The following is a 15030-nucleotide window of genomic DNA, read 5'->3' on the forward strand; positions in this document are numbered from 1 at the left end:
CACCAGTTCCAGGGCCAGCAACATTGTCTCAGCTCACAGTTCTTGACCTTTTCTCCCATATTTTCATTTTTAGAAGCATTTGCCTCTTTAATTTGTTCATTTTGTTTTGTTTTGTTGTTTGGGAGCTACATCTTGAAGATTTTAAGGATTACTCCTGCCTCTGATCTCAGAAATTACTCCTGGGGAGGCTTGGGGGCACATTGAAATTGGAGGATGGAACCTCAGTCAGCCAATTGCAAGACAAATACCATTCTTCAGGTGTGACTCCTTGGCCTGCCTTCAGAATTCACCCCAATGGTGCTCAAGGGATCAAATGTGGTGCTGGTGACTAAACCCAGGTCACCTGCATACAAGGCAATGCCTGACCTCCCAGACTCCTTCAGTCCTTACTTTTTCAATGTGGTTTACCATCTTTTCTCAGTGTTCTCTTATTGGTGGTATAACCCACCCAATACTCAGGGAACTTGGAGCTCGCTCCTACTATCCTCTGTCACCTGGTGACAAGGTTAATGCCAGGACCTGGCAACATAGAACAGCTCAGTTGTGAGGACTAAAGTCATGTGAGGCCTGAGTCTCTGCCCTAAGAATGATTTCCTGGCCCTTCATGTGCTCTCCTTGCTGAGCATAACTCATCCTAGTGATAGAAGCTACAATTATTTTCTTGCCTCTTTCTATCTCTCATTTTCATTTTATCATTTGTTTTATTTTTTTTATCATTTTGGAATTTTTTTGGTTTTTGTTTGTGGGCCACATCTGGCATGCTCCGGGGTTATTTCTGCTTCTGCACTTAAAAATGACTCCTGGCAGACTTGGGGGGACATTATAAGATTTCAGGTACCAAACCCAGGCCAGCTGCATGCAAGGCAAATATCCTCCCCTCTGTGCTATGGCTCGAGTAGTTTGAAGCTGGAGTATTTATCCAGACCCAGGATCTCTGTGTGTGGAATAGAATTGATCGATTGCTCCTGGTCTGAATTAACCTACACACCTCATCTGTTGTGGCTTATGGGAAACAGTTAGCAAGTTTGGGGCAAGAGCACTCCATGTGAGGTTCCAGATACCACTGCAGGCCCTGGCTGCCTGTCTTATTCTGTTGTGGGCTAACCCACCCAGCATCCCTCTACTCCACTGCTTAGATGAGCCCCCATTAGCCCAGTGCAGCAGCTCCAGAATCCCATGCCCTGTCAGTACAGTGCTGGAGGGCACAGTCCCTCTGGGTAAGGAGCCTCAAACCCTCTAAAATAGGAGTGGTGAACACGCAGCTCTCAAGTTGCATGCGGCTCCGGGCCAAAATGAATGCGCCTCTTTGCCTCTTATCATGATATTGTATACTGTGGCTCTTTGCCAAGTTTGGATTTTGTTCTGCTGCTTCTGAGGAGGGACATCTGAGGAGAGATCTCCAAGCATGTAGTACCGCCCCCAGGCTGTGTCATCCCGTCTCCCATCCCTCGGAAACAACTGCACGGACCAGTGAGCAGGGGGACCCTTGTGTCACATGTTGAGTCACATCTGGCCGTGAGTTCTGAGTGTGGAGGATGCAGCACACCCTCACCATCACTGCTGGATTATGACCCTCTCTCAAAATGTCAAAATGCAATATGTGTTTAATAAATTATTGTTAAAATTATATGCTTTTGTGTGTTTGTTTGTTTTGGCAGGTCACTTCGTGGGGTGGCTCTCTGACTCTCACAGTTTAAAATTTTGGCTCTTTGTGTCGAACTTGTTTGCCACCCCTGATCTAAAATGTTCATTTCAGAGACAAGAAAACATACAAAAGCAGGGGCTGTGGTTCAAAATGAGAAGCTTTATTTTGGGGAGATGACCAAGGTCCCCTGGAGAGGGGGCTACAGAAGGGCTCAGCAGGTAAGAGAGAGGGCAGGGATAGACTGCCCAAGGTTCAGGATCTCTGGGGGAATGGCCCTCAAGGAGAACAAAATTGGCCACAGAAGAGGATGCTTTGGGTCTGGTTGTCCTGGATGAAGAAGAGGAAGGGGTGGTCTGCACAGAAGCATAGCAGGTTCCTGGCACAATAAGGTTCCACGGTAACTCCTGTGGCTGCCGCTACCTCGGTGCCCTCCTTCTTTATCTCCTCCAAGGCCTGGTGCACAACCTTGGAAAGGCACAGTTTCTGCTTGGGCGACATGCCCGAGAGGTTGGCTGTAGCCTTGTGGAAGGTGAGAGTCATGCCCAGTTTCTCCAGGACAGCCTCCTGGTCATAGTTCCCCTCTAGTTTAAACCAGGGGTGCAGCACCTCCACATCCTCTTCGTTCATCATGTCCATTTGAGTCCACTCCTTGAACTTCTCATAGGTGAGCGCGCTCTGCACCTGAAGGAGGGGGGAAGAAAAGCAGGTGATTTGAGGTTTGGACATGGACACTACTCTGTGGGCAGCAGTAGACCACCCTGGGCAGTGTAGCAGGAACTGTGGATGGAGTCAGAGGGCACCTGGGGAGTGGGGAGAAGAGACATGGATGGAGATATACCCTGTGTGAGAGTGGCCATGCCAATAATGGGTGTGGCCATGCCAATAATGGGTGTGGCCATAACAGAGATGGGTGGGTTAGGACTGAGATGGGGTGGGGCTAATGATGATGTGGGTGTGGCACTGGTATGGTGGGGCTGGGCATAGCCTGGGGCTGGGTGAAAGCATAGAGGGGAGAAACTAGGATATAAAGGTTTAGGAGTATGCACAGAGATGTAGGATGTGGGCATGAAAGAGGGGGTAGTCACTAAGGGGTAGAGTAAGGGAGTGGACAGTACAAGATGGGCGGGTCTAATAAACAGAAATGGGGCCATCACAGACACTGTCCTTGCGTCCTCACCGTCTTCAGGTCCCTGTCCTCATCCGGGTGCATGATGATCATATTCAGCACTTGGCTCACATAGGGCAGCACCAGGAATTGAGCGAAGATCTCTTTAATGTAGGTCATTTTAAGGGTGGCCTCCTGGTACATCATCTGCACTGGCTTGCTCTTGTTCTGCTAGCACATGGAGAGACAGAGACCATGGAGCTGCACCCGGGGTTCCCAGTGACAGCCAGAGTAGGCAGACCAGCTGCTCTGGGGCATTGGCAAGTTCAAAAGCACCCCCACCACAATCACTCTCAATTTGAAGCTCAAAATGGACCACTTGTGTTGTGGGTGAGTTCAGTCACCAAATGTGGGATGTCCTGGGACCTCTCCTTACACAGCTCATTTTCTTGGGAAATGAGGGGAAGCTTGCCTGACATACGATGCCTAGGCAGGTGGGACCAGGACCTAACTGGATCATAGATGGAGGCACCAGGCCTTTTAAGATGCAGGAATCAAAGCATTGTACAGATTTAATGCAATACTTCTAAAGATACCCATATGGATCTTCAAAGAAGTGGATCAAACACTCCTGGAATTCATTTGGAACAATAAACACCCACAAATAGCTAAGGCAATTCTTGAAAAAAGAAATATGGAAGGCAATACTTTCCCCAGTTTAAAACTGTATTGCAAAGCAATCATTATCAAAACAGCATGATATTGAAATAAAGACATATCCTCAGATCTGTGGAATAGACTTGAGTATTCAGAGAATGTTTCCCAGATATACAATCAATTTATCTTTGATAAAGGGGCAAGAAAGCCAAAATGGAGCAAGGAAAGCCTCTTCAACAAGTGATGTTGGCACAACTGGTTAGCCACTTGCAAAAAAAGTGAACTCAGGCCCCATCTAACACCATACACAAAGATCAAAACCAAATGGATTAAAGACTTTGTTATCAGGCCTGAAATCACAAGGCATATAGAACAAAACGTAGGTAAAACACTCCATGATATTGAGACTAAAGGCATCTTCAAAGAGGAAACAGCACTCTTTAAACAAGTGGAAGAAGAGATAAACAGATAGGACTATATTAAGCGGAGAAGCTTCTGCACCTCAAAGGAAATAGTTCGTAAGATACAAAAGCTATGCACTAGCCTTGGACAGACCGAGGTTCGATCCCCCGGTGTCCCATATGATCCCCCAAGCCAGGAGTGACTTCTGAGCACATAGCCCGGAGTAACCCCTGAGCAGTACCGGGTGTGACCCTAAAAACAAACAAACAAACAAAAAGATACAAAAGCTACGTACAGAATGAAAGAAACTATTCACCTAATACCCATCAAACAAGGGACTAATATAGAAAATATACAAGATACTGACAGAACTTAATAAGAAAAAAACATATAGCCCCATCAAAAATGAGGACAAGAAATGAACAGACACTTTCTCAAATAAGAAATACAAATGGCCAAAGACACATGAAAAATGCTCCACATCTTTAATTATCAAAGAGATGCAAACCAAAACAACAATGAGGTACCATCTCATACCATAGAGACTGGGACACACCACAGAGAACAAGAACTATCAGTGCTGGCAGGGATATGGAAAGAAAGGAACTCATTCACTGCTGGTGGGACTGCCATCTAGTCCAGTCTTTATGAAAAACGATATGGAGACCCCTAAAAAAACTGGAAATTGGGCCCGGAGAGATAGCACAGCGGCGTTTGCCTTGCAAGCAGCCGATCCAGGACCAAAGGTGGTTGGTTCGAATCCCGGTGTCCCATATGGTCCCCCGAGCCTGCCAGGAGCTATTTCTGAGCAGACAGCCAGGAGTAACCCCTGAGCATCGCCGGGTGTGGCCCAAAAACCAAAAAAAAAAAAAAAAAAAAAAACTGGAAATTGAGCTCCCATATGATCCAGCTATAACACTCCTAGGGATATACCCTAAGCACACAAAAATATGATTCAAAAATCTCTTCCTCACACCTATAATCATTGCAGTGCTATTTACAATACCCAGACTCTGGAAACAACCAAGATGCCCTTCAACAGATGAATGACTAAAGAAATTGTGGTACATACATCCATTGGAATATTATGCAGCCATCAGAAAAATTAAGTCATGATTGTTGTGATTGTAAATATTTTAGGAGATTATTATGTTACTGACCCTAACCTGATTGGTGATTGTGCCCTACCCTAGGGTGTGACCTGGCATTTTGCCCCCACCCTAGGGTGGTATCTGATCCCACCATTGGATGGTACCTGATTCTGGGGGATAAAAATGTTACACCCCACTCAGGAAGGGCACACATCAAAAAAGTGTTGCACTCCTGAAAAAGAATTATTTGCCAAAAAGGCCCGCTTAGAGCAGTCAAAATCAGTTGACCCTTTGCGTGGAGTGTTTGGCCATAATTCTAAAGTGGCTGTAACTATCTCTCTCTTTATTTTTGACCATTATTAGAAATCAGGCCTTAGTAATTCTTTTTAACAAAGGAGGACAGTACAAATTCTGCCAAAAGTCTCCCACTGACCAGCTCTTGTGATCTTTGCTACTTTTGCGCCAAGATCATGTTTTTTTCCCAAAATTTAGCTCATAGTAAAGCAATTTTCAGTTTTCCCCAAAACTCTAAAACATTTCTCTCTCTTCCCACTTCCCTGAAAATTACCTGGTTTCTCCTACTTACCCAAAACAAAGCTAACCCAAAACAAAACTTCTTTTCACCTTCAGTATTGGTTCTTTAATATGCAAATTTTAGCCATGGTCTTTCATTCTGTTTCCCTGACCATCTCCCACTTTCTTTGATGTCAAAAATTACTCCCCGCATTCCAAAGCTCACCCTTAAAAGCTACCCAGCTCAAAAAATAAATTTCTCTTCGTCTTTCTAGACGCAAGTCCCCATGCATTCTGTGTGGTCTCATTCATTTTATATTTTATAATTCATTATTCCATATTCGCCTCTTCGTGCTCCCGCTTGACTTCCAGTGGGAAAATGAACTCACTAAGGTTATGCTTAGAAACTTTTTATCTCATCAGGATAAAACAGTCCGCAGCATAAAAACAAGGGTCTGTGGAAGGCGAGGGGCTTTTTGGCTGGAACTGATGCTGAGGCTTTGGACTTCAGTCTTGTCCACCGAATAAAGCTAATATTTTCACAAGCCTGACTGTCTGCGAGCTGTTTACCCACCTTTTCACCTCAGAACCATCAGCTGGACAGGGTGGCAGACGCATGCTCCGAGCTGGAGGGGAAAGACCTCATCTTCCATCCCTCCATCAGTCAACCTCTTCAGGGGCTGACTTGCAACAATGATATTTTCCTATACATAGATGGACATGGAAACTATTAGGCTGAGTGAAATAAGTCAGAGGGAGAGAGACACAGAATAGTTTAATCTATGGGTTTTAAGAAAAATAAAAGACATTTTTATAATAAGGCCCAGAGGCAATAGAGTTAAGGGCTGGAAGGGACAGAAGGATCAACTCAAAATTTGAAGTTCACCACAAAGAATAGTGAGTGAAGTTAGGGAAATAACTACCCTTACAGCTATTATGACAATCTTAATGACTGAGAGAAGTAGAATGCCTGTCTCAAATACAGGCAGGGATTGGGAAGGAGGGAGGAGGGCATTGGTAGTAGGAATGTTACACTAGTGAATGGGGATTTTCTGTTTATGTCTGAAACCATCTATATTCATGCTTGTAATTATGGTGCTTAAATAACGACTTTATAAAAGAAAAAAATGATTCAGAACTGCCTCTGAGGTCCAGGCATAGGTGAGGGTGACAGAAAGTTCTCAAGGCAAGCGGGGAAGGGGAGGCTCCACTAGAACAACTAAGGCCATTTAAAATCCACCCTTGCCCAGGTAATCCAAAGGCTTCACCTTGCTGACTTTGAAGGGTATTTCCCAGTTATCCTCATCCTTAAACGAACTCTCCCAGTTTCCTTTAAAGTAAATGGCATTGACCAAAACCAGCACCGTATCTGAACTAACAGTATCAGGTTCTAGCAGCTCAGTAATCTTGCCTGGAAAGAAAAAACTTAGCTCAAGAAATTTTCAGATGAGAGAGCCTGGGGACCTCCCCACACACACACATACTCTGGACACAGCCTATATAACAGCATGTGAAGGGCTGTGGATCCTGAAAACAGCCATCAAAGGGGCCAGAGCCAGTTGCAGAGAGTGGGGTGCTTGCCTTGCACATGGCAATCGAGTTCAATGAGCAAAGAGAAAATTGCCATCATGACACTAAAATCCACAAATGATTATGCGAGGGCAAATCCCTGGCCTGTGAGAGGTAACATGTGTGCCATAACAAAAGCCACTTGCTCTGAAAAGCAGTGGAAGGGCTCACTGTTCTGGAAGAGCCCTACAAACACTAAGAGATAGCACAGACACCAGAAAGGGGGAGGTCAGGACTGGGGAAGTGCCCAAGGGACTGAAGTGTATGTGTGAAGAAGCCCAATATTCTGTTTTATTTTTTTTATAAAATCTTTATTTAAGCACCATGATTACAAGCATATTGTAGTTGGGTTTTAGTCATAAACAGAAAAGCCCAATATTCAATCCCTAGTATCACTGGGCATGGGAAAGGAGGAAGGAAAGAGAGAGGGAGGGAGGAAAGGGAAGGCCAAAGAAAATAATGTCACCCACTGATAATGTTTCAGAAGAAAATGGCTCTTATTTATTTTTGTAGCCACACCAGGTGGTGCTTCCGAAGTGACTACTGGATCTGCATCAATCCTGGAGGCCAGGGATCGAACTCATATCAGCCCTGAGCAAAGCAAATCACTCCCCTCTGTGATATTATTCCAGCCCCAGGAAAGAATTTCATTAACTCTACAGTTACTTAGGGGAAAAAATGAATAACATTCCAGTTTGCATATAATTAGTGGACAAACTGACAACAAATATATTAAAGTATTACATTTACACTTAAAAAATGGTGAGACAGCTTCTTTCTGCTGAGCCAGCCCAGAGACACCAAGGACCATAATTCCTCCAGGACCCACACGCGGTAAGATGTCCCCAACCAACAAATGTGGGGCTAATTCCTGCCATGTGATTGGGCACCAGAGACTTAAAAAGGATGGCGGCCGTGCTCTCTGCCTTCTTTCTGCTGAGCCAGCCCAGAGACACCAAGGACCATAATCCCTCCAGGACCCACACCCGAAAAGTGCGGCCACGCTTATCTTGTAACCCCTGAATTCCATTTCTCCACATTGTAAGAAGCTATCTACAGCCTTACCAATGGAGCAATTTTGCAGTACACCCCCATATTTAAAGTAATCAAGATGGCTTCCCTGATAATCCAAAAAGTAGGAAAAAGCTAAGTATCCTCTTAAGTAAGAGGCTTAGAGTAGAATTATGGAATATGTTCAGGGAGATCAAGAAAAGCATCAATAGACTTGACTGGAGAACAATTAAGCATCAAGAGGACTTGACTGAAATTAGAAATTTTCACACTGAAATAACAGCTTCTGGTGCCACCACCAGGAAACCTCACAGACGAGACAGGGGTGGGGTGGAGGCAAAGGAAGGTCTCCGTCTTCCACCTGGTGCCTCCCAGGGAAATCTCACAGATACCTCATTTCTAATCTTTTACTGCCTCAGTCCCAACTCTTATTTCCCCCCATTTACCCATGTAGGTGCAGCTCATGACATGAAGCTCACCACATAGAGTGATGAGTACAGTTAAAGAAATAACTACACTGAAAACTATCATAACAATGTGAATGAATGAGTAAAATAGAAAGTCTGGAGTACAGGTATGGGTGGGGTGGGGAGGAGGGTGATCTGGGAAATTAGTGGTGGAAATCTTGCACTGGTGAAGGGGGTGTTCTCTACATGACTGTAGTCATACAACTACAATCATATTTGTAATCACCGTGTTTAAGTAAAGATAATTTAAAAAATGGTGAGACGAGTGAGAGTTCAAGAGGTAGCATATGCCTGATTTGTGGGAGGTGCTGAGTTTGGTCCCACCACAGTTTCCCAATCCCCATCACCTCAGTCAGTGCCAGGAATGGACCTGTAAACATTTGATCAAACAAAGCATTTCACCTTCTGTATTCTGGGCATCCCAGAAATTGATGTGCTTCCGGGACTTCTCTGTGGCCTGAGCAAAATCCAGCTCCTCCATCTCAGCATGGTAAAATTTGAGGCAGGAGTCCTTGAAAGACTGGGGGCACAAAGCATACTTGAGGATGCTCCTTCAGGGCCCCTAGACACACCCCCTATCAGCCCATCACTCCTGCAGGGAAAGTGCTCATGAAAGCAAGGAATGAAATGGGAAAAAGCAGAACAGTACAATAGAAGGGAAGGCAGTTGTCTTAACATAGCCAACCCAGATTCAATCCCTGACATCCCCTAGAGTCCCCAAGCCTTCCAAGAATATTTCTGAGTGCAGCGCCAGCAGTAAGCCCTGAACATAAAAGCCAAGGTAAGCATTAAGCATGCAGATTGTGGCCTCAAAAATAAGAATAATAATGAATTTCAAATATCAGCTTTGGGGACTGGAGAGAAGGCACAGGATTGAAATATCCTTCTGGCTTTGCATGTAGCCAGCCTGGCATCAAATGTTCCCCTGAAATACCACCAGGTGTAGCCCTGAAGGACCCCTAAGTATGGCGAGGTAGCCCAGGTCTTCCCAGGGTCACCCAGGCCCAAGACTCAACTGTAGACCTGGCCGGATGGGAAACACCAGGAGGAGCAACAGAACTTTGGTAGACTCAAAATAAAGCGAATAAATAAAGTTGCTTCTCTAAAAGTGGCCAAGGTGTTTTCATGGGCAAAAAAAATATAACAAAAAATAAACAAAATGGGCCAGAGAGTGTTACCAGAGCACAAAGTCAAGAGTATGATCACTGTCGAACAGTCTCTTTCCCTCTCTCTTTCTCCCTCTCTTTCTCTCTCTCACACCTACGCCCACCCCACCTCACCCCCACACACACACAGTGTAAATCTGTGAATACCACTAATTCTGAAGTTGTTCCGTGCTCTTGTCTTTGTGTCAGGCTGAATTGGGGCAGCCTCTCATAGAACCCATGACAGCCACCTAGGTGACTTGACACAAAAACCCAGGCAGAATCTGGCACCAGGTGTATTGTTCAGACTCTGGCCTGAGGCATGCCCATACTTATGGACTTATGCCCTTAACCTTGCTCATAGCCACCATTCCAGCTCGCTCCCTCTCAGGGCACACACAGCAGCACTTACCGACAGGAATTCAAAGGTCTTGGCCCCAAAGATGCAGTTGGCCATTTTGAGCTAGTACTGGGTACCCAGCTTGTTCGTGGCGCTCATGATGCCCTGGAAGCCCCGGTGTATGTCGCCACTGATATGGTGAAAGCTGAGGGCCTTTGTTCACACAAGCACAGGCACCATTCATCAGAGCCTGGAGCCTGCTCCAAAACCCAAGCCTATTCACCCATGACTCTCCCAGGCCCTGAACTTTAAGTGCTGCACAGAGGACCCCCCGTGGCCAGCCTCAGTAACTGAGCTCTGCAGAGCCAGGTTTAAGCCAGGCCTTCCCGCAGGGCCAGCATGGGCAGCTCCTCTCTCTCCCAAATTTGGGGTGTGCTCTGACTTTCCTGATGCCATGTTTGCCCTATTTACTGACCGCTGTCCTCATATGAGGAAGCTCACCACATCCCCCTATAGCCCCATGGAAGGCTTAGAAAAACACACATGTTCTTGTCAGAAAAGGAGGCCCCAAATGACAGCTGGAAGACCTCCCAATTCTCCTGCTGCTATAAGAGCAACTTTCCTGGCTCAGGAGCAACTCCTCTTTCTGGCAACCAGAGGGGGTATTGCAGGACTTGGGGGTGACCACACCCTTTTCCTTTTGCCATTGGGGCTGTATAGCCACTGCAGAACCCCAGCAGAGGCCAAGAAGACCTAGAGTCCTTGGAAGGAATCAGTCTGGGAGAAGAGGGAAGGAGACAAGGAGCTCTGGGGACTAGAAAATGGGCAGGGGGCAGAGATACTTGCCAGAAGTCTGAGCCTGTCGCCTGCCTGTCACCAGAGACCCTGGGTATTATCCCCAGAGGGGAAAAAAAAGCCACAAATCTCCCATGCACATCTTGGGGAGGTGTGAGAAATTGGGAGTTCACACAAAAAATAAATAAATCTCAAACACAGCACCAAGACAGACAACAGAAATCATGCCCATACAAGGCCACGCCCCCAGAGAGACCACGCCCCCGGGGTTTCCTGGGTCCAGGCACCCCTCTTTGCTTCCTCCTATGGATTTCCACATGTTCTTCAGGCACTGGCCCTGTGGACATGTTCAGTGGGCAGAGGTCAGGTGAATGGTGCTATATGTTGCTCATCCACTAGATCTATATACTGTTCTTAGATCCTATCTTACTACTAGTGTGTCAGCTGCATGAAGAGGCCTGCATCCCTCTAGAAGGGGTGTCTCAAGTCATCCTCTCCCAGTATCCCCTCATTCCTCATGCCATCCAGTGATATCCCAACATGGTCAACCTCCTTGGCCTCTTGGGTCACCCCAAACTGTGCTCAGGAACCCCTCCTGGTTGAGCCCAAAGACCCGCATCTGTGCTAGAGATCAATCCAGGATCTACTGTGTGTTCTGCCCATTTGAACTCTCCAACCAACTCAAGCTCTTTCTATAGGATTTCTAGGGCGAGGTATGTTGTATGGGTCAGAGTTCTTGGCATTTCCTTTCATATTTTCATTTTTCAATACATTCTTTCATTTTGTTTGTTTTGTTTTGTTCTCTTGTTTATGGGGGCATATCCAGCAGAGTTTAGGTATTTCTCCTGCCTCTGCACTCAGAAATCACTCTGTACTATATCGCTCTGGCTCTACTTGTTCATTTTTTATTTGTGGATTTTGGAGATACACCAATCATTTTTCAGATACTATTCCTTGGTCTGCAATCAGAAGTGACTCCTGATGGTGCTCAAGGAACCAAATATGTGCCAGGGAATGAATCTAGCTCACCTGCATACAAGGCAATTGCCTGACCTCCCAGGTTCTCTCTACTCCTTACTTTTCCAAAGTGGGTTTACATCTCCACAGTTTTCTATTATAGGTGGGATTAGACCACTCAATACTCAGGGGGCTGAGAGATCAATCCTACCTATACTCTGCCACTGGCGACAAGGTTAATACCAGTACCTGGAAACACAGAACAGCTCAGGGGTGCAGACTGAAGTCATGTGAGGCCCATGTCCCTGACTTAAGAATGATCTTCCTGGCCTTTCATGTGCTCTACATGCTGAGCATAACTCATCCTAGTGATAGAAGATGCACCTATTTTCTCACCTCTTTCTACCTTTTATTTTCATTTTCTCATTTGCTTTGTTGTTTTTGTTTTGTTTTGTTTTTAGTTTTTGTTTGTGGGCCACATCTGGCATGCTCAGGGTTTAGTTCTGTTTCTGCACTCAGAAATGACTCCTGGCAGACTCGGGGAATATTATAAGATTCCAGGGATCAAATCCAGGCCAGCTACACGTGAGGCAAATATCGTCCCCTCTATGCTATTTCTCAGACTCCAAGTGGTAGTTATTAGCTGGAGTATTTATCTAGACCCTGGATCTCTGTGCATGGGAAATGGAACTGATTGATTGCGCCTGGTCTAAATTAACCTGCACCCCTCATCTGTTGTGGCTTATGGGAAATTGTTTTGCAATATGGGAAATTGTTTTGCAAGTTTGAGGCAAGAGCTCTCTGTGTGGGGTTTGTGAGACCAGCTCCCCAATACAAGGATCTGGCTGCCTGCCTCACTCCACTGGGGCTAACCTGCCCAGCAGTCCTGTACTGCACTGCCCAGAAGAGCCCCCTTGGCCCAGAGCTGCTCCAGAACCCTGTGCCCAGATGGGGACAGTCTCTGGGGAAGGAGCTTCCAACCCTCTGGAATGATCAGATGCAAGGAAACACAAAAGCATGGAGTGTGGTTTAAAAGAAAGCACTTGGGGCCAGAGAGATAGCACAGTGGTAAGGCATTTGCCTTAGACGCAGAAGGACGGTGGTTTGAATCCCGGCAAGCCATATGGTCCCCCGAGCCTTCCAGGAGTGATTTCTGTGCATAGAACTAGGAGTAACTCCTGAGCACTGCCGGGTGTGACCCCCCCCCCAAAAAAAAAAAAACAAAGACAAAACAAAAACAAAACAAAAAAAAGAAGGCGCTTTATTTTTGAAGGTAACCCAAGGTACCCTGGGGAGGGGGCTGCAGAGGGGCACAATAGGCAGGGTAGGGAAGCAGGCAGGGTCAGGCAGCCCAAGGTTCAGGGTCCTTGGGCTCCCCCTTCAAGGAGAAGAAAATCGCCCACAGAAGAGGATGCTTTGGGTCTGGCTATCCTGAATGAAGAAGAGGAAGGGGTGGTTGGCACAGAATTCGGGCAAGATGGTGTCACAGCGTACCATCTCTCTAGCTTCACTGGCTGCTGCTGCCTCAGTGCCCTCCTCGTTCACCTCCACCAAGGCCTTGTACACCACCTTGGACAGACAGAGGTCCTGCTTGGACGACATGCCTGAGAGGTCGGCTGCAGCCTGGTCAAAGGCGAGAGTCATGCCCAGCTCCCTCAGGACGACCTCCAGGTCGTATTCCTCCTTCAGCTTAAACCGGGGGAGCAGCACCTCCACATCCTCTTCGTTCATCATGTCCATTCGCGTCCACTTCTTGAACTTTTCGTAGGTCAGCTTGCTCTCCAGCTGAAGAAAGGAGGCAAGAAGGGCAGGCGATATGATCTCTGGATAACAACACAAGCCGGTGGCACCAGGAGGTGCCCTGAGCACTCCAGCAGCAACTATGGATAGAGTCTTAGGGTACTTGTGGAGTGAGGAGGGGTGACAATGGGGCAGATCTATGACCAATATGGCCTTGGCTAAGCAGCTAAAGGGTGTGAAGAATGTGGGTGGGTCACAAATGATATGGGAGGGGTTTCTATGGAGATGGGGGGTTATAAAGGAGATGGGCATAGTTATGCTGATATGGGTGGGGTCAGTGCAGAGAAGGAAGTGGCTAGAGCATGGTTAAGCCAGAGATAGGTTGAGTTACAATGTAAATGGACATTGACGGGGAGGTGGGCGGGGTTATGCTGTTGAGGGGGAGGATGAAAGCTGGTGAGGGTAAAGCACATGCCTGGAGGGCAGGGGGTAGTTATTCGGAGGGGGGGGTAAGAGCATGGAAGGAGTTAGGACAGGGAGGGGCAGGGTCTGTGCACATAGAGGCAGGATGTGGGCATGGATGGGCAGGGTGTGGTAAAAAAAAAGGGGGGGGGCATAGTGAGGCAGGGCCAGTTTGAAGAGAGGCTTGGCCTGTACACAGAGGTGGGGCAAAGCACTAAGGTTCGAGGAAAAGGCACAAGGGGGCAGGGAAAATCATGGGCCCTGCCAGCAATGGGGCCGGGAAAATCATGGCCTCTGCCAGCAATGGGGCCATCACAGCCACTGTCCCTGAGTTCTCACCGTCTTCAAGTCCCTGTCCTCATCCGGGAGCATGATGATCATGTTCAGTTTTTTGTCAACATAGGGCAACATCAGGATCTGGGTGAAGATCTCTTTAATGTAGGTCATTTTTAAGGTGGCTGACTGGCGCATCATCTGCACTGGCTTGCTCACATTCTGGAGGGACAAGGAGGGACCATGGACACCAGTGACAGACAAGTTCAGAAACACCCCCACCACAATCACCCCTACTTTAGAGCTCAACATGGATCCCTCAGGCTGTGGGTGAGCTCTGTCACCAAATGTGGGGTGTCCTGGTCCTCTCCTTACATGGCTGATTTTCTTGGGGACCTTAAGGAACCTCCTGCCTCTCACACACAGTTATAGGCAGGTGGGACCTAGGCCTGGAGCAGAGGTGGAGGCCCTAGGTCTTGTAGGATGCAGGAACCACCATTGAGGTTCTAGCATGGGGTGAGAGTGATAGAAAGTCCCCAGGCTAGCTAGGGAAGGAGGGCAGGTACAGCAGGCTCACTAAGGGGACCAATTAAAATCCACACTCTTGAACAGTGAGTCACAGGCTTCACCTTGCTGATTTTGAAGGGGCTTTCCTCAGTATTTTCCTCCTTAAATTGCCTCTCCCAGTTTCCTTTGAAGTAGATGGCATTGGCCAAAACCAGCGCAGTCTCTGAGTTAACTGTACCAGGCTTGAGCAGCTCAGTAATCTTGCCTGGAAAAAAGAAAACTTAGCTCAAGACATTTCATAATGAGAGATCCAGAAGATCACACACACACACACACACACACACACACAAT

The 15030-nt window shown here is 46.9% G+C and overlaps 2 protein-coding genes across 3 annotated transcripts in view; both read right to left on the reverse strand.

The window, feature by feature from the left end:
- Nucleotides 1-1921: 1921 nt before the first annotated feature.
- On the reverse strand, nucleotides 1922-11087 carry LOC125996246 (serpin B6-like). Its single transcript, XM_049765197.1, is given in 6 exon segments — nucleotides 1922-2326; nucleotides 2823-2978; nucleotides 6682-6824; nucleotides 8863-8980; nucleotides 10018-10135; nucleotides 10975-11087. Coding segments are annotated over 6 exon segments (1053 nt in total).
- Nucleotides 11088-13077: 1990 nt separating this feature from the next.
- Nucleotides 13078-15030, reverse strand: part of LOC125996065 (serpin B6-like) — a 56625-nt gene continuing 54672 nt past the window's right edge. The window contains exons 4-6 of one of the 2 annotated variants that reach the window (XM_049765025.1): nucleotides 14802-14944; nucleotides 14239-14394; nucleotides 13078-13482 (exon numbers count right to left, since the gene is read on the reverse strand). In XM_049765025.1, coding sequence (XP_049620982.1) covers nucleotides 13078-13482; nucleotides 14239-14394; nucleotides 14802-14944 — 704 coding nt within the window. Of the gene's footprint in view, nucleotides 13483-14238; nucleotides 14395-14801; nucleotides 14945-15030 lie in introns of those variants that run through there. The other variant, XR_007491209.1, reaches the window with a different exon arrangement.

The sequence above is a fragment of the Suncus etruscus genome, chromosome 18, assembly GCF_024139225.1.
Source record: "Suncus etruscus isolate mSunEtr1 chromosome 18, mSunEtr1.pri.cur, whole genome shotgun sequence".
Classification (NCBI taxonomy): domain Eukaryota; kingdom Metazoa; phylum Chordata; class Mammalia; order Eulipotyphla; family Soricidae; genus Suncus; species Suncus etruscus.